Source organism: Cupressus sempervirens, chromosome 9, assembly GCF_028749045.1.
Source record: "Cupressus sempervirens isolate cs-2001-9-10 chromosome 9, ASM2874904v1, whole genome shotgun sequence".
Classification (NCBI taxonomy): domain Eukaryota; kingdom Viridiplantae; phylum Streptophyta; class Pinopsida; order Cupressales; family Cupressaceae; genus Cupressus; species Cupressus sempervirens.
Genome location: NC_143126.1, coordinates 664,214,179 through 664,239,684, shown reverse-complemented (window position 1 = coordinate 664,239,684; position 25,506 = coordinate 664,214,179). Strand labels below are relative to the sequence as shown.

At 38.7% G+C, this 25,506-nt stretch overlaps 1 protein-coding gene across 3 annotated transcripts in view; it reads right to left on the bottom strand.

Annotated features, from left to right (window-relative positions):
• Positions 1–25,506, bottom strand: part of LOC149540503 (uncharacterized) — a 206,344-nt gene that overhangs the window by 58,139 nt on the left and 122,699 nt on the right. For all 3 annotated transcript variants that reach the window (XM_089801601.1, XM_089801603.1, XM_089801602.1), the window contains one exon: positions 5,079–5,164. In XM_089801601.1, coding sequence (XP_089657727.1) covers positions 5,079–5,164 — 86 coding nt within the window. The remainder of the gene's footprint in view (positions 1–5,078; positions 5,165–25,506) is intronic.

The following is a 25,506-nucleotide window of genomic DNA, read 5'->3' as shown; positions in this document are numbered from 1 at the left end:
AGCCTGGGAAGTTGTTAAGCCTTGGCTTCGTTGGGCTAGTGATGAGTTTCGCAATGGGCTATCCTTAAATCAACAGAACATTTGGTGGTCTCCCCTGTTTGTCGTCCAAGGTACTCCTCTTGCCAAGACTCAAGGTGCCAGTGCTCTACGTTTCTTTAAACGTGGCATCCGCACTACCAAGGATATTTTTTCAAGAGTCACCATGAATTTCAGGTCATGGGAGGATATGCAAGTTCAATACCGCCTTGTTCGTTCCGATCGCCAAACTTATGACCTTTTGTTGTCTTCCATCCCTGTGCACTTCATAAAGTGGGGATTCAGTCTATTCGTCCTTGGTGATATGATTGGAAGTGGTATCCTGCCACTCCATTTACCAATTATAAGCCCAATATGGGGTACAGATGGCTTTCGCCCCAGCTTCCAATGGTGGACACACTTAATCAACGGTGGCATTTGCAATCTTCGCTTTCTCAATGGAGAAAACATTTCGACACCATTTGGAGTGCCATTACAGAACCTAAGATTGCCCACTTTGCTTGGTGCCTTGCCTTCCAAGGTCTTCCCCTGGGGCCTCGGCTCAAGCACATTGGGTTTCCTGATCCCAGATGCCCCTTCTATGGCCAACCTGAGTCCTTTTTGCATATTTTTTGGTTTCGCAAGCGTGCTCAGAATTATTGGCACTGGATTCATGATTTTTTCAAGCCTTTCAGGCCCAAACCTTTTCATGGCACATGATCCTGCTGGGTGATTCCCCCAAAATTCCTCGAAAGTTCTCCCAGATTTGGCATACCTTTAGGATGGAAATTTTGTTTTCTCTATGGAAAGATAGGAATGCAATTTTATTGACTCACAATTTTTTGGATGTTAACATTGCAATGTACACTAAGGCATGCATTTGTAACAATGTCATTATGCAGATACAGGTGCAAGCTAATAAAGTTGCCCTGAAAGTTGCCCACTTACAGGAATTGTTAAATCATTGGGGCAATGCTCCATGCACCATTGCCAGAGTGCCTTCGGATGCCTCGACCGATGCCTCTTCGTCTCGCGGTCGCCATTCCCGACGCCAGTCCTCTAGCCGCCATTCACACACGCCACGCTCCCAGGGTCCTCGCCACCGCTCTCCCAGAGGTGGACATGGCGGTTGGAGGCGCCACTCCGCTTCCCCACCGCGTGGTGGTTCTGGCTGGTCCCCGGCTCCTCCCCCTAGGCGGGCTTCTGGCCGGTCCCCGGCTCCTCCCTGTGGACGGGCGCACTCTGGCAAGTTTCCTCGGCTGGCCTTGGCAATTTCTCCTCCGCAGCCAGACAAGAAGGATGCGGAGACTGCGACTACCCCAAATCCTACTAATGCTGCTGATGGCTGGACTGTTCCCAGTCCGCCCCACAATACCACTAATGCGTGGGGATTTCCTGATAAAGATGATCCTCCTCCCTCTGCTGGTACTGCCTTGGCAGCCTGAGGTTGTTAAAAGTTTTTTTTTTTTTTTTTGATGAATAGTTAATAGTTTCCAGCTGAGGCCATGTTTTTTCGGGCTTCGGCCGTGTGAACTCATTCACGGGGTGATCTTGTATCCCCCCGCCCCTTTTTTGTGAATTGTAATCTTAGTAAATTTTATTAATTGAAAAGGACTATTCATCAAAAAAAATAATAATAATAATACTGAAACTTTGATGCCCCGACAAAACACACAATTGCTATTTCTGCCTGTGACTTATCCTACACGCAATGCCAAAATGAGGAATGCGAGGGATCTCAGTATGCTATGAAAATGCAAGTTTCATCCAAGAGCCTTTTCCAAAACACATTCACATAAGCTTCCAGGTTTCTCACACACATCCGCACCATTCAAACAAAACCAAGGGCATTACCCATTTCAGAAATAAGATGTCGAAATTGATGAAGAAAACTTATGCCATCATCTCCCAAGTCCATTTTCCTAATTTCCTTAGTCATTTTTTCTGCTCGATCATAAGGATATTCGTTTGCCTTCCCTTTATTTTCTTTGCAGAACTGATATTCTTTAATCAAAAGCAATTTGATACAGTCATCCAACAGAAACTGTGAGAAAGAGATGAACTTTCTAGCAAGGAACTGGTATGCGAAATTCACAGTGGTGCTTATAATTCCTGTCCCATGTGTACAAATAGAATTCGCAACATGTTTAACACTAATGGTATTTAGATTTTTCCAATTCAGAGCATTCGAAACTTTCTCTATAAAGACCTGTGTGTTCATATTGTAAGTGTATGAAGCTATGAATACATGAATATTATGCATTATGTGAAGAAAGTCAACACCCTGCTCCAAAGTTTGTCCAGGTAGGTGAATATCATCTAACTGCAGCCCACATTTCTGTTCTGCAAGGTGTTTCATTTCAAAAAATGTCTTCCAGTTATGAGGAGCCATGGCATGATAAATCACGATTACCTGTCTTTGTAGGATTCACATTCACAGATCCTTTCATATTTGCTGAGTGTACATGGAGACAGAGATCAGTTTCAATATCTCTGCAGAGAGGCTCTATAATTTCATTAGTTAGAGAACTTCCTATCTCAGTTTCATAAGAATCAACAGATATATCATCGACATTAACATCTTTAAGCACACTCAGTCCATCACAGAATGCACTGACTAAATATTGCAGCCATGGAGCTTTTTGTTCTTGAGGATACACCATAGAAAACCATGTAGACATCATTTTCTTTTCTCCAATAAAGGAAGTTGCAGTTTGTCACCAGTTTTTTCACTTTAGAATAATCAGATTCCAGATGCAAGCATGATTTTATGTGCCAAGGTTATGAAGGCTTTAAAATGGTTGTCTTCAAACTCATAAAATCTAAACCATAATTTCGGACATTGCATAGTCATCACATGTTAGCAACTGCAGGGTATCCTCTTGCCTGTGTAGATAATCATAAAAACTCCCACCAAACCTATATTCTGTGATTATAAATATATGAGGTGTTTTGTGCAAGCCTCAATGAATTGACAGCATTCTTGCGTTTAACATGCTGTGAAGTCATTATTTCCCAAATACATTCCTGCTCAAGAGCTTCATTAAGAAGTTTTGACCTAAGGACCTTAATTGCAATATTCTGATTAAAACATAAACCACAATAGAGATCTCCACAGAAACCAGATGCCAGTCTTCTATCAATTTCACAGTCATCAAATGTTGTGCTTGACAAGGCGATTTTCCTAGGTTCTGACTTCTTTGCTTGACAAGGCGATTTTCCTAGGTTCTGACTTCTTTGCATAATCCCACAACTCTGTTCATTTTCTTCAGACAGCAAGATGATTAATACTTCAACCCTATTTAAATATTCTCTGTTATAACTTCCAAATGCCACAAGGAAAGTGCCCTCCTTTCTCTCTATTACTGCTAAACTGAAACCTTGACTGCTGGTAATGGAGTCCTTTGCTGATGTTAACCCACTAGATCATGCATTGTTGAAACTTCAAGAACCAATGCTTCAGAGTACCATTCTTTTCGTCACAATCCTTATTCTTGGAAAAGATACCATTACAGCCTAAAGGAAAACAATGCAGGAGATATCCTGTTTCTAACTAGTTCCCCTGTTGCTGAAATGACTGTAACGTTCAGAAAAGGCCCTGCAAGTTCTATCAAAATTTGGAAACCTTTTCTTGCAACAGCAGATTATGGTTTGTAACAACAAGGGGCACTCCCATCATCATCCAAAAGATTCTCAACATCTGTCTGTTTACTTCACCACACTAGTTGTCTGATGACTAGTCCATAATGAAAATATGTACAATTGGAAGCATAAAAAAAAATAGAGTTCCATCAGTCTGTATGAATTCACTAATCATGGAAGAAGTAGGTTTTTGTCCAAACCTTCTTAGTTCCAAGGGGAAATCCCTAGAATAATCCAGTCACTGTATCTCAGCAACAAGAGAAATAACTTCAATGAAATAATCTCGTAACATGCTCTTGAAGGAAGACAAGATTCATTTATAAGGATTCCTCAAAGTCCAAGTGAACCTCCATGCTCAATGCGGGATAAATCATCCTTAGCTTTTAATTCCTCCTTATGAAGTCACTTCTTGAACAAGCTGAAGAACTTTATTTATTAAAATGACTTTATCTTGTAATTTTATAAAGTCACTTTATAAAAATAACTTAAATACTCTTTAAACCCCTTTAATTCATCATATCATAAAGTCATTAGATATAATGGATACTATTGAAGATCAGCTTGATTGAATATTATTAATAGTTAAACCTGATTTAACTTCAATAATTTAACTTAAATCATTAAACCCATGATAATTGTCAATATGGACTCATGGGAATACTCCATCCACTTTACAAATATAGATATGATAGCAACTGATCACCTCAATAACTTACTATAAATTGTAAGTATGAGCAAAACATCCAAGTGACTTACTAAAGATAGTAAGTGTGAATCAAAGTGTCCTGAATGATCTCTAAAAGGTTCGCCACAAACAAAGTGGGACACTGAGCTGAATAAAATTGAAATAAGCACTAAATTTTGGGGACATTACATAAGCATCCACACATCAATCAAAATAACTTTCATTTATGTAATTTCATTGATTTTGTTCAGTTTCCCAAAGTTTGTCAAGTACCATTTTCCAATAACATTTCTAGAACACAATATAACCTTTTTTTAACACAATTTTGGTAATCATGACTTACACCTATGTTCAAGTGAGTTCTACAATGGAGAACTTTTAAAATATTCTGTTTTGGCATTTACTAGTTTTTTTCCTACTGAAAGATAAATAATATTATGATATAGCATTAATATTATCTCAACCACATAGCTAGAACCAAAGAAAAAGGACATTAACTAAATAATACAGTATTCTAATAATAAAATAGCTGAGGAACATGAAAATGAAACAAGAGTTGGACAGTTATAGTACTATACCTAAAACAATTGTCAAAAGAATGCAGATTTACAATTGTGCAAACCAGCATACAGTACAGAGTTTCAATTATGTCACAAGAAAGCTCCATGTTGCTCTAATATATATTTTTTCATCCCCTTTTTAAAATATTAAACCTTATTTGTTCTCAATGGTGTACCTGGATAGAGGATGATTGTCGCAACCCATAAAGACTTGCCTTTCAAACTTTCCCTTCAATATAGATATGCAGAGGGATGCTGCATCCTGTCAAATCAATGCACCCATTCAGAATGTACCTTCAATGAGTAATAGCATAAGGATAATTGTATATTTCATATATTATTTACTAATCAATACCGTCTTTGGCATGGCTTTCATTAATGAATACATTCTTTAATGTTCAACTAGAAATTGGTCAAAGTAGGTAAATTGGACATGATTGTACAGGTGTTAGCATCATGAAATAGAAATAGGCTTTAAGTGAACTTTGTGTAACAAACAATAACAAGAAGTTAATGCAGCATTAAGAACTTAATGACTAACAGCAACATGGAATATACGACCAGAGGCTATATAACTAACTAGTGACAGAGAAAATGGACGACTACAAAAAGCTAAAGGGAGCCACCAGTTGGAAATTTTGATGTCTACCAGGCTCACAACTTAATTCCTATAAGCTAAAAATGTATGAAAACTAATAAAAGCTAAAGAGAACCATCGGTTTAAACCTTTAATGCTCACAAAAACTCACAGCTTCATTAAGACAAGATACCCCTGCAGGACTCATCTAAAAGATAAAGATATATCACAAAAGAATTTTGCCAATCCATCAAGATCTTATGGAGCCATCTAAACAATGTTTCATCACCCAAGTTGACAAGCACAATGCTTTGGACACAGCATGCTCAACTAGGTTATATAATACCATGAAACTGAGAAGTAAAATTCAAGATTAAAATTAAGATCATGTCTGTTTAGAGTATTTTAAGATTCACAACAAAATTGTCTTTGGTGGTGTTAAAGACAGTGAAGATGCATTCTACTCTTGATGGAAACTATTAAAAATATGGCCTACTAGGAATTACATGATAGATGGATAAAATTGTTATACCAAATAAAATGGACACAGAAATCTTTGTCCTCCGATGCCTATAATTAATGATTTAATTTTTTTTAATTAGATTCTATAAAAAGAAACAATTACCAGCTTGACTATAATAGGTTTCCTCAATATATGTAGCAAACATGCTTATATAACATTATCATAATATATCTGTTATATTGTCCTCTTTGGGAAAGTATTATTATTGCATTTCAACATGGTGAAAATGAAATATCATGATCATCACATATCCATAACATGCTCTCTCTAAGAAGGATATAAGATACTGCTATTGCATATTGATATCTTGAATGAATATACATCTTAGAAGACAATATATTTTGTGGGAATTTCTCACCAATACTACTAAAAGATGCAGTTATTTGCAATTCCTTGAAATAATATTGGAAAAAGACCAGGAATATTGAAATTGGACGAGTCTTATAGGCTGGTTTGAATTAAGATGCACTTGAAGAACATTCTTCTCAAATTATGTATTTCAACAAAAATAGTTTGCTTGTGGGTTCCCACAGTGATAGTCAGCAAGGTCAAGCTTCAAAAAGAATTTGCAGGTTCCAATCCCTAGTTTTATTGGAGCATATTCCAGTTAATTTTGTTGCATATACTGTAGACTCCAGAACTATTTCTTTCAGATTAGTTTTTGAGAGTTTTTCTAACCATGAAAAAAACAATTATATTGTCTCTTGTCTCATGGGTAGGAAATCTCGGCTTCCAGAAATTCATAGATGGGTAGAGTAAACTTTAAAAACTGTTTAAATCCTTCAATTTTTTTGCTTTCCAGAAGCTTTCTCTTAGTTTTGTTTCAGAATTCAGATGATTTGAACTTTGTTTGGACAACAGTCAAAGGTTTTTGGTGGCATGGCTGTCTTCTTGGGTCCTAGTTCTCCATTTTCTAACCCTGAGAATGAAGTTCTCGACAAGGATCCTGTTTGAATATGGCTAAGCCTAAAACAGTTAGCTAGAGAAATCAGTCATTCTGTCATATTCAACATGGATTTGGATGAAGCTCGTAATCATTTTGCCAAGATCTATGTTAGTTAGATACATCTAAGCCTCTTTTTCATTCTATATAAATATTCCCATATCACAGTTCATGAATTCAATTTATTAACTATGAGGGATTGTCTTTCATATGTTCTCTGTACAACAAGCTTAGGAGAAATAGGATTAAAATTTGAATGTCTTTCTTCCAAGGTGCAACCTCCTCAGATAGATTTGCAGTAAAAATGTGTTCATAAAATAGGCTAACCAGATTCCAACTTTATGGGAAGAAATTGTGGCTACTTTTTGGTTCACATGGGAAGAATCCTGGATCACTATTCTTCCTAACAATGTCAATGTTTCTCCTTTGAAGGACAAAGAAACTGATCTTTCCTCAAAAGACATTTAACTATTTAAGAATCCAAGTCTTGAAGTCAAATGCAAAAGTGGACAAAACAAAATGAGGGAGAAAACAAGTTTGGAAAAGGCAATTAAGGCGATCGCTACTGGAAACTAAGTCTCTATCCACAAATTTCCCATAAGGTGTAAGCCTAAGGTATTGGTTGCAGATGCGGTTGAGAAAGGGGAGTTGGATTTGACTGAAAATACGATATGTTTCAATAGCAAGCTGCAATTTCAGCTTATGAGGCACAATTGTCGACAGGTAGCTCTTCACCTTTTGTTTTGGAGTTCTTCTAGTTTTTCAATAGCTTTTGTGACTCAGTATCAATTCTTGAGTGTCCTACACAAGATTATTTCCTTGTAGTTATGTTCAGCATTTTTTGTCATCAGAGAAGGCCCCAATAGACCCCCTTATGTAAGATTCATATTTATATTTAAAAATTCTTTATAGACATTCAGTTCATATTTGAAGTTTAAATTTAAAATAAAACCTTAATGAATTTTTCAACACTCAAAACTACAATTAAAATCTAAACTACACCATATTAACATATAGTTAGACTATATTCAATTTAACGTTTCACATGTTGAACATTAAATATAACTTGAAGCCTTAATCCATAAAAATGTAAACTTTATAGCACATCTACTAATAATATAAAAAGGATCATTTTGATGAGCTGTCGTTGATCTATTATGTATCAACTCAACAACAAATGACTCTCGGAGGCTCAAGACTTAAGAAAATTAGCTAGTGAAATTTTTTAGCTTCCATATTCTCAAGGCTGAAAACCTGATGCTGAAACTGAAAGGAATGCAACAGACAGCACTCATGACATACACTCAGAGGCCCACGCACAGTGATGGAATGGCCACACAAAAGCATGAGACTGGAGAGACAAGGAGATCAGAATGATAGTATTGAGTGCATGTGGATAAGCCTACAATAAGTAGACATTTCTGATGTGATTGATCTATCTTCCTGTTTGTTAATATCTTTGAAATGTTCTGCTCTTTATTAGGACCAATGCTAAATTGAATTGATTTCCTTGATCACCTTCCTCCATAATGGTCTTCTTGCCTTTATATCTTAATGTTGCTTGAAGAGAGACAATCCTTGGAGTTGTTGTTCTTGAGGAATGGTCACAACCTCTCCTAACAATGCCTCTTCATAACCCAAACCAATCGCTGCTTAAAGTGGTCTTAGTCACTGCTAGTAATTGATTGCTGTAAGCATAACTTAATCGTTGTTCATAATAGAAGTGTTGTTTCCTTTATGTTAATCATCACTAATTATATAAGTTGAATCGCTATCTAATTTAGTTTTTAAATTAATCGCTGATGCTTGTTACCTAGCTGCCCTTAAAGGTAATCACTGCTCTCTGCTCTTTTATTTAGGATAGTACTGCCTTCCACAGATTAGAAAATTGTGATTGACATATGAATAAGGCAATTTTTTGTTGGTTGATGCAAAGTTCACACTATTACTAGGCAGGGACATGACAGTCTGCCCTTCCTGAGGTTGCTTGTCCTCGAGCAATTTGAGATTTGGACAGTCGAAGATCTCAAGTCCCTCCAAGTGGCATCTTCAATGGGTAGACCTTTCCATTTAACCAAGTACTCCAGAATTGATGTGTTCCTCAATCTGTTTTTCTCATGCATCAACAATGGTTTTTGTTCCAGGATTAGCTTGCCTTCATCGTCAAGCAGAGGTAATTTGAAACATGGGGTAACATGTAGTCCTAGCACCTTTTTGGGTCGGAATACATGGAAATCATTGTGGTTCCAGCTGTTTTCTGGTGATTTCAATTCATAGGCTACCTTGCCTATCCTTCTCAATATCCTCTATGGTCCATAAAACCGAGGATTAAGTTTTTTTGGCTCCATTGACAATGAAAACTACTTGGATGGTTGTAATCACAAGAAAACCAAGTCTCCAACTTTAAATGCTCTTTCAATTTTATTCCAATCATCATATATCTTTTGTTTTTTCTATGTGTGATGTAGATTATCCTTGAGATTATTCATATCCATGTTTTGCTGCACAAGACCTTGGCGCATTATACACAAATTTCTTGGAGGATCAAACTTCCAAATGAGGTTTGCTTCATATCCATATAAGAACTTGAAGGGACTCATCCCTTATTGACATATGGTAGGTGGTGTTGTAACAATATTCTCCATGATGTAACCACTCGATCCACACATTCTGTTGTCCTATGACATCTCTTAAGTATCCTTCCAGCCATTTGTTTACAATCTTTGTTTGTCCATTGGAAGACCTTAGCAACTTATCAAGCTCTATGGTCAGTAGATATTCCCATAGAATGTGCATATTTAGTGAGGCAGGTTAATGAGATAGCATCTGTCAGATTGATTTAGGCTGTAAATTATAATGATTGTGTTTGTATATAAATTATATATATCCAAATAAAATGAATAAACATTATAATCCAAATATATCAAATTGATCCATATTACAATCTCATATAGTTGCAAGTGTTTTAAGGCCTGAATTGTGTTAAGGCCAGATGCTTCTAATGGGACCCGATTATGATCAAGGATTATATCATTTAGTCAAACTAATGACCACGCAGGGTCATGACCCTATGTGGCATAAGCCACGCAAGGTCATGCCCCTCCATGGGGTGACTCTTCAAATAATACATATACTGTGTGAGGAGTAGCTGGAAAAGTATCAATAACAACATGCAATTACCTCTGCAATTCACATCTGCATAATCACACATTCTCTAGGATATCAGTCCTTCCTATGTAGAGAACCGCACTGGCTACCGGCTTGAATATTGGAGCACAACTTATTGTCTTGCAAATTTTAACAATTTAACAATGTATTTGCTTTTCTCTTTTAAAGATTAAAATCAACTACTTCAAGAAACTTGAAATGATAATATTAAAATCAGATAATAACCGGATAAACTCCCTCAACACTTAATATTTGCTTGTTACTTTGGAAATCACAAATCAGAATTACATAATATAAAGATGGCACCTGAATTGCAATTAAATGTGCCAAACCTGTGAAACTCAGCTGCTCCTTATTGTTCACTATGATCCCACAATGCAAAACCCGACCACAGATGCTAGATGTCCTTGGGTGGCTCACGGAAATGCACATGTAAAAATGGCAAGTAGGGGAGTCAGAACATAGACGTGCCTTCCCAAATCCCTTAGCATAAGCTGCTGATTGGTAACACAGGCTTCAGTAAATGCCGCACAGCCTCTAAACAACTGTTTCCCCTCAAGCACGGGCTGAAAGTAATAACTGGGCACAATGATGCAGACATCCAACCTATTCAGAATAATCTGCCTTAGTTCCAATCCTGGCCGCTGGTAGTAATAACTATGCAGACTTCCAATAACCAATTTGATCATTAATACAGGCTCTCAGCAAAAACGTAAAACTCCACACTTCTAGAATTTATCAGTAATGGATTCTCCAAGCCACAAGAATACAGTAAGGAGACTCAGCAAATTGTTTACAACAACACAATTTGCAATGAAATTACCAGAACAATCTCTCAAATACAGGAAAACACAGAGCGGAGATTTAGCTAATGAAACAAACCACCATACATCAGCAATGACTTCAAACATCAGAAACTTCAGAGATCCTTATACTTCAGCAAGGGCTCACAATTCAGAACTCAGAAGAAAGCTAAAAAGGCACAAAATTAAATATATAATCAAGCGTGCCTTTCCCAATGAAATGAGCTCTCATTTATAAGCTTTAGTTGGCAAAAGTTTCCATAAAACTCCACTTCAGAAATCGTGGAAGTTTTCCAAAAGAACTCAACACTAAAACCTTTCAACTTACTTTTTAGAAATATCTCTTAAAGTCGTTATTATAATAATATAAACATTATTATAATAATGCAACTCAATTAATAATAAATAAATAAGAGCTCATGCAATTTTTAACTTGATTAACTGCAGGTGACGACCAACTGCCAAGCCACCCACTGTACTGCCAAAAATAGGCTTACTAAAAATAGTAAATCCATAACCAAGACCCCCAAAACACCTTATCAGCTCATGAGGGTCGCTATGGTGAATTGGCTTGGCCAACTGTAGGAACCTACTAAAAATGGGGACATTACATCCTAGGTTTAATGTAATATCTATATTGAGCAATACTGTGAAATATAACTGATCTAAAACCACAGGTCAGAAAACTCTCTCTCTCTCTCTCTCTCTCTCTCTCTCTCTCTCTCTCTCTCTCTATATATATATATAGAAACATTCTCTGATCAAGTCTGAAAGTAAAGAACATCAAATATATTTATATTCTATCTGAGATACTCATTCATTTACATGGTATCAGAGACTAACTGATAGAGTGCAAATAAATATTGATTGAAATTATTACTCAACTATAGACTTATACTAAATTTATTCAAAAGAGAAATCATGGTGAACAGTGTCAAATTTGAGGATAGACACAAAGGTGCATCAAACTTTGTATCATGGAGAATATGAATAATAATCATTCTTTGAGAACTTGAATCTGAATCATATGTAGAAGAAAACAAATCGATGCCTGATAATGATCAGAGATAACCATATGGAAAAGACATAACAATAAGGCCATGAAAACCATTATTGACGTTGTCAAGGATCATATCCTTCCACATATATCAAAATTAGAGACTGCTTATAGTATGTTCATGACCATTCAAAATACATATGAGATCAATAATATGAGTAGACTACTTACCTTGAAACAACAACTTCTACATATTAAGATGAATAAAGGAGAAACAATTACATCTTATTTTATGAGAAATTTAATAAAAGATCAACTTTCAACTATTGGAAATAATGTAGATTATCTAGACTTATCCTTAATAGCCCTTAAAGGGTTACCAACTACTTGGGAATCCTTTATTCAAGGTATTAGTGCACGTCCTACCTTACCCAGATTTGATCAGCTTAAGAATGACTGCACTAAGGAAGAATCAAGATTAATTACAAGAGGGGTCAGCCCAGATAAAAAGGGAGAAATTCAAGCCCTACATGAAAACACAAATAATAAAGGAAAGAAAGAAATTTCAAATGGAAAAGAGGGAAGAATAACCAAACCTACAAGAACATAGAATTATCTAAAATAAAATGCTACAAGTGTCATAAGTTTGGTCACACTCACAAGTGCTGCCCAAAAAGGAAGAAACCCCAAGCCTCTATAGCTGAAGTCAAGGAAGCTGAAAATTCACTATTCTTCTCAGCCTTATCAAGTGAGCTAAACACAAAAAAGAATACTTGGATAATTGATAGCAGAGCATCTCATCACATAATTGGATTCAGTTATCAGTTTGAAACCTTTGAAGGACACTTAACTGAAGAAGTCATGATAGGGGATAACTCCACCTACCCAGTGAAAGGAATTGCGACCTGCTCAATAAAATTAAAAACTAGAGTTACTGTGCAACTCAAAGATGTTCTATTTGCACCTGACATCAAAAGAAATTTGGTCTCCATTTTTGGCCTAGCAGACTAAGGATATCATGCCACCTTTCAAGAAGCTATAGTTCTATCTTGGCCTAAAAATTCCAACATCAAGAATGCAATCTCTATAGAGTTTAGAGATGGAAGTCTATATAAACTCTGTAATGCTTAAAACCAAGCACTAAATCATGAAGTTTCCAAACCAAATGAAATTTGGCAGAGAAGTTGAGGACATCTCCATTTTTGTGCCCTACCCTCTATAGAAAAAACATCGATAGGATTGTCAAATCTAAAATCTAAACATATTCGAACCTACAAAGGATGTGACTTAGGAAAGAAATCCAAAGGATCTTTTCCCCATAGTGAACATAAATCAGAAATTGTACTAGAACTTATCTACACTCATTTGTGTGGTCCAATGTCAATACCCTCATTAGGGGGATTTTTGTATTATGTGATTTATGTTGATGACTACTCCAGAAAAACTTGGATTTCTTTCCTAAAACTTAAATAATCAAATCAATTATTATTACCAAGAAGAAAATTAGGACTCTAAGATACAACAAAGGGGGTAAATATATTTATGAGAACTTTAAAGTATTTTGCACTTCTGTTGGGATTAAGAGGGAGTATACAGTACCTTCTAATCCACAATAGAATGGGGTGACAAAAAGGATAAAAAGAGCCATTATTGAAGCCAATAAAAGCCATGATGCATGATCAAAATCTTCACATCCCATTCAAAGCCTCAAATACGGTAGTATACATCCAAAATAGATGTCCTCATTCAATTTTGGAAAATGTGATGTCCCCTTTCTAGCGACATAACTTCTATTGGGGATTTGCCTATCACTGACTCTCGTAGGCAAATGATTTTTGGAGAGAGAGTCATTCTGTTGACAGATGATTACATTCTTGCTCTCAGGAAGTTATTATCCAGTAAGTGGGGCCTACTTGTTTTAATATCGAATTGAGATTGTACTTTAACTTTATAAAGTTATTTATTTAATTAATAATAAAATACATTATAATAAGTTATTATAAAAAGTTGTTCTGGAAGCTTCCAGCGACTTCTCAAAAAGTAAATAAATAGAGGGCAGGGGGCACCCATTGGAGGCAAGCGGTTTGTGGATTCGACTTCTATTTCAGTTGGAGCAATTTGTAGTCATTTGGTCTGCAAATTCTCAAATTATCCTTGGAAACGAAAACTTCCATGGGTAAGCAATTTTGAGGATGTGGAATATCATCCGAATAATTGCAATCAGGAAGTGATATTGCAGTCACTTCAACAGAGCAGAAATCTGTGGCCTAAGGCCAAATTGGAGACTCTTGCATTATTGATTGACTAAGAAGAATCAATTGCTGTTCATCAAATTATTGCAGAATTAGAGAAATTTTGGAAGGAAGCTAGGGAGGAAAATATTAATTGGTAACAGACAAGAATTCGATTCATGCCACAGGTCAGAGGGTTTAAATTTTGAGGTAATTATAAGCAGCGATTCATTTCCAAGCAAGCAAGAATTGAGTCATCCGGTCCGGGCAACCTTCCTCCTGTTATTTTCGTCATCGTTTGAAGACTAGTATAGTATTGTAGGACTAAAAGATTTACGGGTAACTGTATTGTTCCCTTGCAGAGATTAAAGGCGGAATACGGGCCAGAACTAGGATCGATTTGCCACGCGATTTGTGACCAAGACTTAGCGATTGAATTATTCAAGCCGGCAATCACACCAAGGTTCTTACCTACCACAATCAGGGTCGTTATCGACGGGTATCTAAGGGCATGTTTGCGGATAGGGATTCCCTAGTTTCAAGTTAATCCCAGTCGACAGTATAATCGGGTTGCAAACTGCGCATTACAGAATTTCGACCGCCCACTCCAGTCTTGATATATCCATTGACAAGCATACGCATTATGAAATGCGACTGTTAATTTTGCCGCTGAAGCTGGGCATTGCTTGGATCTGATATCCACTACCAACACCAGCAAATGTAGGCGATTCAGGGTTATCCAGGTTTCAATGTTCTTTTTAGAAAGTCTATAGTTACATACATCAATAATTGTAGAATCTATTTTTTATTACACATTGCTTGTTGTATGAATCTGCCATGAATGTAAATATACATTTCAATCTGTATTTGAACTAAGTTGGTATTTTGTTTTGAATGGCTCAAATTTGATTTCCTGCCAAGTGTTTGACAAATTTCTCCAGTGTTATATCAGTGTTAATGATAATTTAATTAGCAAGGGTCATTTCAGTGGTATCAGAGCAATATTCCTGCCATCCTGTTGGGTAGAACATTTTTTATGCAACCATATTCCAGATATTATATTCGCAGGAGAACAATACTTAAGGGCAGAGATATGGGTGAAAGACAGTCACTTAGATTTCCCAAAATTGATGACGATGAAACCAGAGAGTTTTACAGAATCATGACTACCGGACAGCAAGAAATAGCTCAGTCACTACAAGCTTTGACTACCATAATGGAGAGAGTTGTTCAGCCCAGGATTCAGGAACAAGGTAGAGGTACACCTGATCATGATAATAGAAGTGTGGCAGGCTCACAGGGTGCTCCTAGGCGCAGATCATGGACAGCAAATAGGCCTACTCATCCTACTTTTCTAAGGGAGGAGGCTCAAGAGATAGGAGAAGACGATTTGCCGGATGATTTTCAGGATGATCTCAGCCCTGCTACTGCAAAATGGCAGGCATTACCCCCACATGTGCGTGAACTATTGAACTTTGATCGCTATCTGAACCAAAGGAGAGAGCACTTGAGGAGCAGCCTTCAAAATAGGAGGTCTAGAGGAGGTCATGATAGTGAGTTGCAGCGAGCTGCTAGCAAACTCACTTTACCACCTTTCGATGGTAGTGGTCAGATGACAGCACAGGCTTGGGTTCATAAGTTGGATACCTTCCTAGCATTAAGGCCTATGTCTGAGATAGATGCCATCAAGTACGCCACCTTGCATTTGGAAGGCGCAGCTCATGATTGGTGGTCACATGGGATGGTTACTTTGCAGCACAATCAGGTGACATCCTACCAAGACTTTGTGGATAGATTGGTTGAGCGTTTTGATAAGAAGGATCCAGAGATTTATTTCCGCGACCTCGCACAGTTGAGACAGTCAGGTAATTTGGAGATTTATATCAGTGAATTCTAGAGGTTGTCAGTTATGGTACAAGACGTCTCTGAGAGACGATTGGTTATATTATTTACAGAGGGATTGTCTGAACCCCTCAAGGGGTGGATTAAGGCATTTCACCCACCAACACTGCAAGAAGCTATGAGGAAAGCACGGAGTATGGAGCTTACAGCACCTTCTAGCAAGTTCACTGCCAGGAGTACTACTTCTTTCAGAGACAATAAGAAGTTTGAAAAGAATAAAGGGAAGAGTATTGATACCAAAGGAAAACCTACTATACCCCTGGATGCAAAAGCATTAAACAACTTGCGCAGAAAGAAACTATGCTTTTATTGCAAAGGCCCATATGACAAGGACCATGATTGTCCTTTGAGACCTAAGCTAAAGGCCAATAGAATTATGTGGGCATATTACGAAGGGTCAGATTCCGACAGTACGGCAAATGAGGATGACCACAATAGATTAGAACCTGAAGAAGAAACAGGAAATTCAAAGCAAAAGGAAGAAATTGAGTTACATTTACAGCAGGGGCGTTTGTCTAGTATTTAGCAAGAGGGATCCTTTAGGTTACGTGGTGTCCTAGCAGGACAGAAGGTGATCACATTGGTTGATACGGGTGCTACACACAACTTCATTGATGCACGTCTGGTTGAGCGCCGTGGAATTAAGACAGAGGAGTTTGAGGGTCTCCGAGTACAAGTTGCCGATGGATACACTCTTAAGTGTAATAGAATGGTTAGAGACATGCCTTTACGTCTGAATAATTATGAGTTTAAAGCAGATTACCATGTGGTCAATATGGGCGACTTGGATATCGTTTTGGGTATGGCATGGTTACGTTTATTGGGTGAAGTCACTTTCCGCCTCAAGGACATGGAGATCAAGTTTGAGGTAGATGGGAAGCAGCATGTGTTGAGAGCTATCAGGAATAGTGACATCCGAACCATTTCTCTCAAGCGATTGGAAAGATAGGTGAGGCATAATGATATTGAATGGGCAGCCATGTGTATTCTCATGCCCACAAAGGAGGAACAACAAAAGACAGAATACCAGACATCCAGATATTGAGGGAAAAGTATAGTAAGGTATTCAGCGATATTCCACTTGGTACACCACCCGATAGAGGGATTGAACACATCATCGAATTAGAAGAAGGTGCTAAACTAGTTATGATTACTCCATACAGGCATCCAAAGAGGCTCAAAGATGAAATAGAAAAAACCATCAAGGAGCTTCTCGCAATGGGACACATTAGATCTAGTAAGTCTCCTTTTGCTTCTTCAGTAGTTTTGGTAAAAAAGAAAGATGGTTCTCTTCGGATGTGCATTGATTACAGAATGCTGAATAAGAAGACCATTAAGAATAGATATCCTATTCCACGAATTGATGAGTTGATAGATGAACTACATGGGGCATGCTACTTTAGTAAGATAGACCTGAGATCCGGTTACCACCAGATTAGAGTCAGAGAACAGGACATAGAGAAGACTGCCTTCAGATGTCATTGTGGACACTTTGAGTTTGTAGTGATGCCATTCAGGTTGACCAATGCACCAGCTACTTTCCAGTCCACCATGAATAAGGTCTTCCATCATCAGCTGAGGAAATTTGTGTTGGTTTTCTTTGATGATATCTTGGTATACAGTCGGACATGGCGTGAGCATATGGAGCATTTAGAGACAGTATTGAAGACCTTGCAGGTAGAGTCTTTATATGCCAAAGAGTCCAAATGTGATTTAGGTATGACCGAGTTATTATACTTAGGTCATATTATCAGTAGAGAAGGAGTACGGATGGATCGTGATAAGATTTGTGCTATTGTGGAGCGGCCTATTCCTGAGAACCTGACCCAGTTGAGAGGATTCCTTGGTTTATGTGGCTTCTATCGCAGATTTGTTTGCGGATATTCGCGACATGCGGCTCCTATGACAGATCTGCTCAAAAAGGGAGCTTTTGTTTGGACAGCAAAGGCACAGGCTTGTTTTGACAGATTTAAGGAGATCATGACGTCATGCCCGGTACTAGCATTGCCCGATTTCTCGAAGCTATTTGAACTTCAGTGTGATGCCTCAGGAGATGGTATTGGGGCTGTTTTGATGCAAGACAAACACCCTATTGCATATCAGAGCAGGAAACTCCGTGGGCCAGAGAGATCATTCAGCATTTACGATAAGGAGATGTTAGCTATCATGCACGCATTAGCTAAATTCAGGCAGTATCTAATAGGAGGTAAGTTTTGTATAAAAACTGACCACAACAGTTTGAGACATTTCCTTGGACAGAGAGATCTCAATGATAGACAGCAGAAATGGGTGAGTAAGCTGCAGGCATACGACTTTGATATATCATACGTTAAGGGCACTCAGAATATTGTAGCAGACGCCTTGTCACGTAGGCTACATCTTAGTGCGATGATTGAGATCTCTGAGGATTGGAAGCATTTGATTGTTGCAGAATATGCTAGAGATTCTTGGGCATCTGTGATAGTTGATGGAACAATTGTTGATGCCAGGTATTCACTTGTGGATGACTTGATCATTTACAAGAGCAGGATCTTTTTAGTCCCAAGATCGAAGGTGAAACGGTCTATTATGTGGACTCTTCATGATTCACCCATAGCTGGTCATCCCGGGTACTTTAAAACATATAGACGGGTGCGAGAACGGTTTACATGGAAAGGACTCAAGAAGGATGTATTGCAGTATATCCGTGAGTGTCCTATTTTTCAGCAGAATAAGCAAGAACACACCTTCCCAGCAGGACTCCTACAGCCACTTCCTATTCTAGATCAAAAGTGGGAATGCATATCCATGGATTTCATTACAGGGTTGCCCAAGGCTCAGGGACGCGATTGCATTTATGTGGTGGTGGATAGACTAACGAAATATGCTCACTTCTTTCCCATCACCACTACTTATTCAGCAGTACAGGTAGCTGAAGTTTTCTTCAGAGAGGTTTTCAGGTTACATGGGATACCCCGCAGTGTTGTCAGTGACAGGGATAGTAGATTCTTGAGTCATTTTTGGAAGGAGGTGTTTCGATTATGTGGCACTGAGCTCACACCCAGTACTAGTTATCACTCGCAGACTGATGGACAGACGGAAATAGTGAACAAGTGGGTAGAAGGCTACTTGAGAAATTACGTGGCTGATCAGCAGAAGGCATGGGTAAGATGGATTTATTTGTGTGAATATTGCTATAACACCACTTTTCACATGTCTATTCAGATGACACCTTTCCAAGCATTATATGGGTATGATGCACCGAGTTTTATTGACTTGTTAATGGGTGATGTTCAGGTACCACGTGCCGGGGATTTGATTCAAGAGAGTAAGGACATTATTAATGCTCTCCGAGATAACATAGTCAGGGCACAAAATCAATATAAGCAGTATGCTGATCAAAAGAGGACAGAGAGAAGCTTTGAAGTTGGTGACATGGTCTACCTCATGCTTCAGCCATTTCGGCAATCTACTCTTAAAAGAAGTGGGTCAGAAAAGCTTAAGCCTAGATATTATGGGCTTTTCAGGATCACCAGACGAATAGGGGAATTGGCTTATGAGCTTGAGCTTCCAGCAGATAGCAAAGTGTATAATGTGTTCCATGTGTCGCACCTCAAAAAAGCGTTGGGACAGAATGTGGTACCTTCTACAGTATTACCTCCTTTGGATGAAGGGAAATTGATCTTAGTGGCGGAATTCATTTTGGAAAGTAGGGAAAAACAGCTCCGCAGAAGGGTAATCAGAGAATATTTGGTAAAATGGAAAGATCTACCAGTTGAAGATGCCACTTGGGAAAATGAAACAATTTTGCAGCACCCAGCTTTGAGATTGCTTGAGGACAAGCAATTTCAGGAAGGGCAGACTGTCATGTCCCCTTTCTAGCGACATAACTTCTATCGGGATTTGCCTATCACTAACTCTCGTAGGCAAATGATTTTTGGAGAGAGAGTCATTTTGTTGACAGATGATTACATTCTTGCTCTCAGGAAGTTATTATCCAGTAAGTAGGGCCTACTTGTTTTAATATCGAATTGAGATTGTACTTTAACTTTATAAAGTTATTTATTTAATTAATAATAAAATACATTATAATAAGTTATTATAAAAAGTTGTTCTGGAAGCTTCCAGCGACTTCTCAAAAAGTAAATAAATAGAGGGCAAGGGGCACCCATTGGAGGCAAGCGGTTTGTGGATTCGACTTCTATTTCAGTTGGAGCAATTTGTAGTCATTCGGTCTGCAAATTCTCAAATTATCCTTGGAAACGAAAACTTCCATGGGTAAGCAATTTTGAGGATGTGGAATATCATCCAAATTATTGCAATCAAGAAGTGATATTGCAGTCACTTCAACAGAGCAAAAATCTATGGCCTAAGGCCAAATTGGAGACTCTTGCATTATTGATTGACTAAGAAGAATCAATTGTTGTTCATCAAATTATTGCAGAATTAGAGAAATTTCAGAAGGAAGCTAGGGAGGAAAATATTAATTGGTAACAGACAAGAATTCGATTCATGCCACAGGTCAGAGGGTTTAAATTTTGAGGTAATTATAAGCAGCGATTCATTTCCAAGCAAGCAAGAATTGAGTCATCCGGTCCGGGCGACCTTCCTCATGGTATTTTCGTCATCGTTTGAAGACCAGTATAGTATCGCAGGACTAAAAGATTTGCGGGTGACTGTATTGTTCCCTTGCAGAGATTAAAGGCGGAATACGGGCCAAAACTGGGATCGATTTGCCACGCGATTTGTGACCAAGACTTAGCGATTGAATTATTCAAGCCGGCAATCACATCAAGGTTCTTACCTACCACAATCAGGGTCGTTATTGACGGGTATCTAAGGGCATGTTTGCAGATAGGGATTCCCTAGTTTCAAGTTAATCCTAGTCGACAGTATAATCGGGTTGCAAACTGCGCATTACAGAATTTCGACCGCCCACTCCAGTCTTGATATATCCATTGACAAGCATACGCATTATGAAATGCGACTGTTAATTTTGCCGCTGAAGCTAGGCATTGCTTGGATCTGATATCCACTACCAACACCAGCAAATGTAGGCGATTCAGGGTTATCCAGGTTTCAATGTTCTTTTTAGAAAGTCTATAGTTACATACATCAATAATTGTAGAAACTATTTTTGATTACACATTGCTTGTTGTATGAATCTGCCATGAATGTAAATATACATTTCAATCTATATTTGAACTAAGTTGGTATTTTGTTTTAAATGGCTCAAATTTGATTTCCTGCCAAGTGTTTGACAAATTTCTCCAGTGTTATATTATTGTTAATGATAATTTAATTAGCAAGGGTCATTTTAGAAAATATAACACTTAAAGAAGTCTTTATAGGAAACAAACAACATTTAAGTTACTTGAATTTTTTTGGCTGTCCTATGTATATTCATGTTCTTAAAGAAAAGAGGTCCAAACTAGAACCCTTTGGGAAGAAAAGCATATTTGTTGGTTATAGTGAATCCTCTAAAGGCTACAGAGATTATATTCCATGATGAAGAACTATTGAAATCAACAGAGATGTTAAATTTGAATATGCTGGATATAAACTCTCTAAAAATATTAAAGAATCAAACGATGAACCTGCTATAGGACTAGATGAAAATCCTACAGTAGAGACTTAGAGGAAGAAATGTTTGGAAGATTATGAACCTTTATCATCTAATACTGAAAATGTTGAAATCCTAACAACAAGAAAATGCCACTATGGGCACCAATCTATCTTGAAAAATGATGTCTAGGACATCGTACCTAGACCTAAGGACAAATCAATTGTCTCATCAAAATGGCTATTCAAAATCAAACATGCACCAAATGGTAGCATTGGAAAACACAAAGCCAGATTCATTGTTAGGCATTTTTCTCAAAAGGCTAGAATTGACTATGAAGAGACATTTTCTCTTGTTGCTTGATATGCCTCTGTAAAAAGCATTATTTCCATTACAACATCCAAAGGATGGAAGATACATCAAATGGACGTAAAGACCACTTTTCTAAATAGCATTTATTGATGAAGTATATCTAGAACAACTAGAAGGTTTTGTCATTCATGACAAAAACTCCTGTGTAAACTAAAAAAAACTCATAAGATAAGACAAGATAAGATAAGATGTCACCTTTAACCTCCTCACCAGTCTTCAAGTATTCACATTATTTAACTCCCTTGTCAATCATACATAGGAAGATTATATCCAAGCCATGAGAAAATAACTAGCTACAAGCAAGGAGCAGTGAGCTTAGAATTCTTTTTCGCTAAAGGCAGGCTAGGCTGTTGAAGATGTCTAGGTGTCCTTGGGATGCTTGACGGATGTGACAAATTGTTGTGGGGTTACTGCTATATAGGTAGGCAATACTTTTCTCTCATACGGTGATCTCTGCTATTTTGGTTGTGATTCTGCTCCCTGTCTGTTATGGCAGCCTGTATGGAATCAAACTCAACTCAGAGCCAGCAGATCAACACTTACCAGAGGAGGTTGTGTGACAGAATTGCAAAACTTGAATCCGACAATGTTCAGTTGAGAGAACAGATTTCCTCCCTTAGTATTACCATTTCCGAACTTAAGGGTGCCACCACCTCTAATACGGCCCGGTTTCAATGTTTCTCAGAGACCTTTTCTAAGGAGACAGCGGGTTTGCAAGCTAATATCAGTTCTATCATCACACAATTGGAGGGTCTTGATGCCATTAAAGAACAACAATCCATCATAGCAGCTAAACACTCCTCTCTTATTTCTAATACGGAACAGAAAGTCAAGACATGGGCCTCTCTTTGTAGTAACACAGTTTCTCAACCTCTGGCCAATATTGATAAAATGGTGCAAGGTAAGATTGAGGATGAGCGTGTGAGGCGGGTCCGTGAGCTCAATCTATGGGTTTGTGGACTCCCCTCTACCCATGATCCTCTTGCAGCGGAATGCTCTTTCCTCTGTGATCAACTTGGTCTTACCGAGATTACGTTGGATAGGTGTTGGTTTGGACATGGGGATGTCCTTTTTATCAGATTCTTTTCACTTGCAGACAAACTTCAGGCTCTCCATGCTAAGAGGAAGTAGTTTTCCCTTCCTTCGAAGATCTTCTTGGATGAAGATCTCACGAAGTCCCAGGTTGCAGAGCTCAAACATGCTCGTGGTATTGTTGTTAAAGCTAGGCAGGATGGTAAATGGGTTGTTATCAGAAATCTAAGAGCTGTTATTAGAGATTCTCCCCCAAGTGGTTGGGAAAAGAGGCAGGCCCCCAAGGCCAAATAACAATCCCACCAACAGTCGGACAAGAGGGAGGCCCCCACTTGCTCCCTTCTTGTTAATTGCTAGAATGGTAATGGATCTTTATGGTCCTTACCTGGTCTTCTTCTTGATGTTGTGGGTTTCGCCGATATTCTTGTCATATCAGAGACTCACGAGAGTCCTGTGCGTCCTCTACCAGGTGTCACAGGTTTCCAGTGGTTATCCGTTTTTAGGGAGGAGGTTCGTGTTTCGGGTGGTGTGCGGGGTTCAGGGGGTGTGGCTTGTTTGATTAAGGATGATATTTTCAATAGCACTTCTATCGCACACTCAGATTTGTTTGCCAGATTTATGTGGGTTCGTATTGATCGTAAGTGTTATCATCAGAGGGATATCTACTTGACTGCTTGCTACTTTCCACCGGCTGTATCTCACTATGCTATTCATGGTACCGATGACGGTGATCCTTTTTTTTATCTTTGCGAGACTATCTCTCAATTTATTGCTTTAGAGGACATTATTATTCTCGGGGATTTCAATGCGAGAACCAAAGCATTACAAACTCCACTTTATGATCGTCGCTCTGACCCCATGTGCTCCACCGAGATTGATCCTACTTCTTTAGGGCTTCATAGACTTTCTAAGGATGCTCTTGGGCCGTTATTCGTGTATGGTAGATATTTGTTGCGGTTTTGTGAGTCTTCTGGTTTGGTGATCTGAATGGCCTCTCATACTTCCCTGGTTCTGAGATCTTAACTTGTTGGCCTCATGGTGGTGGTGCTAGTGTCGTGGATTATGTTCTTGCCTATCCCTCCTTCATCCCATGTTTTCGCAATTTCACCATCTTGCGCCTTCCTCTTGCGGATCACTCTCCTCAACATTCATTATAGCCTCTCCCTTTCTTCTGCGCCCTCACTCATGTCACCACATCATTCTTCTATTATTGCTCACTTGCCCATTCGCTTCCATTTCATTGATGGTGACTGTGAGCTCTTCTCCACTCATCTTTCCAAACTCCTCAGCTCTTCGGGGTTCTCTTACTTGTTCGAGGCCACCTCCATGTTTGACTTACTCGCATCGGCTATTCGTAAGTCTGCCACCCTTTCCATCCCTCACCGCCCTCCCTTGCTCCTTCACAGCAAGCGTCATAATACTTGGCCCACGAACCAGTGGTTTGATTCAGACTACAAATCCTTTCATCGTGCTATGCGCTCTCCTTTTGAGGCTCACTCCACTGACTTGGCCAATATTCGCTCGTCTTATCTCCGCTTGCTTTAGAGTAAGAAGCATAACTTCACTGCCTCAAAGTGTAAGTCACTTTGCTCCACACTGGTTAGCAATCCCCAGCTCTTTTGGCGTACTCTTTTCCCCCATCATCCCACTCTGCCTTCCACCCTTGACTTTCACTCCCTTACATCGCATACCAGGGCTCTTTATGATATTCCTGGGCAGCCTTCCATTCACCCCCCCTCGCCTCCTTGCGTCTGCCTTTTCACCCCTTCCCACATTTATGAGGCTATCATATCCTTGAAATGTAGTAGAGCTGCTGACGAGGAAGGTTTTCAGGCTGAGCTTTTCAAGTTCGGTGCCTCAATTCTAGGTCCCTATCTCTCTATTCTTTCTAATAGAGTGATTCACACTGGGTTTCTGGCTTCCTGGTCTAGGCACTTGATTCATCCCATTCACAAGACTGGGCCTGTCTCTGATCCGAGGAACTATAGAACCATCATGATTGGGCACACTTTTGCCAAACTGTATGCTACTGCTCTTAATACTATGCTATTAGCGGAGCTCGAGAGGATTGGTTGTAGGGCTAGAGGACAGGCAGGCTTTCGAACGAATTATCAGACTATGGACCACATCTTCACGCTACGGGCTATTATTGAGGAGGCCAGACACAGATCGAAGAAGGTATACAGTTGCTTTATTGATTTTCGCAAAGCTTTTGATTCTGTTCCTATAGTGGCTCTATTTGAGAGACTTAGGGAGATCGCTATTTCCGAGATGCTACGTATTGCTATATGAGATTATATGAGACTGTGGTCGGAAGATTCTGGACTCCTGTTGGCTTCTCAGATCTGATCCATTGTACTATTGGGGTTAAGCAGGGTTGTCCTCTCTCTCCTACTTTATTTGGGTTATATATTGATGAGCTGGAGGACTTCCTCTTGGAGTCTTCACTCCCGGGTGATGGTTGTTATCTTTATCAAGTTCTGATCTCGATCCTTCTCTTTACGGATGATATTG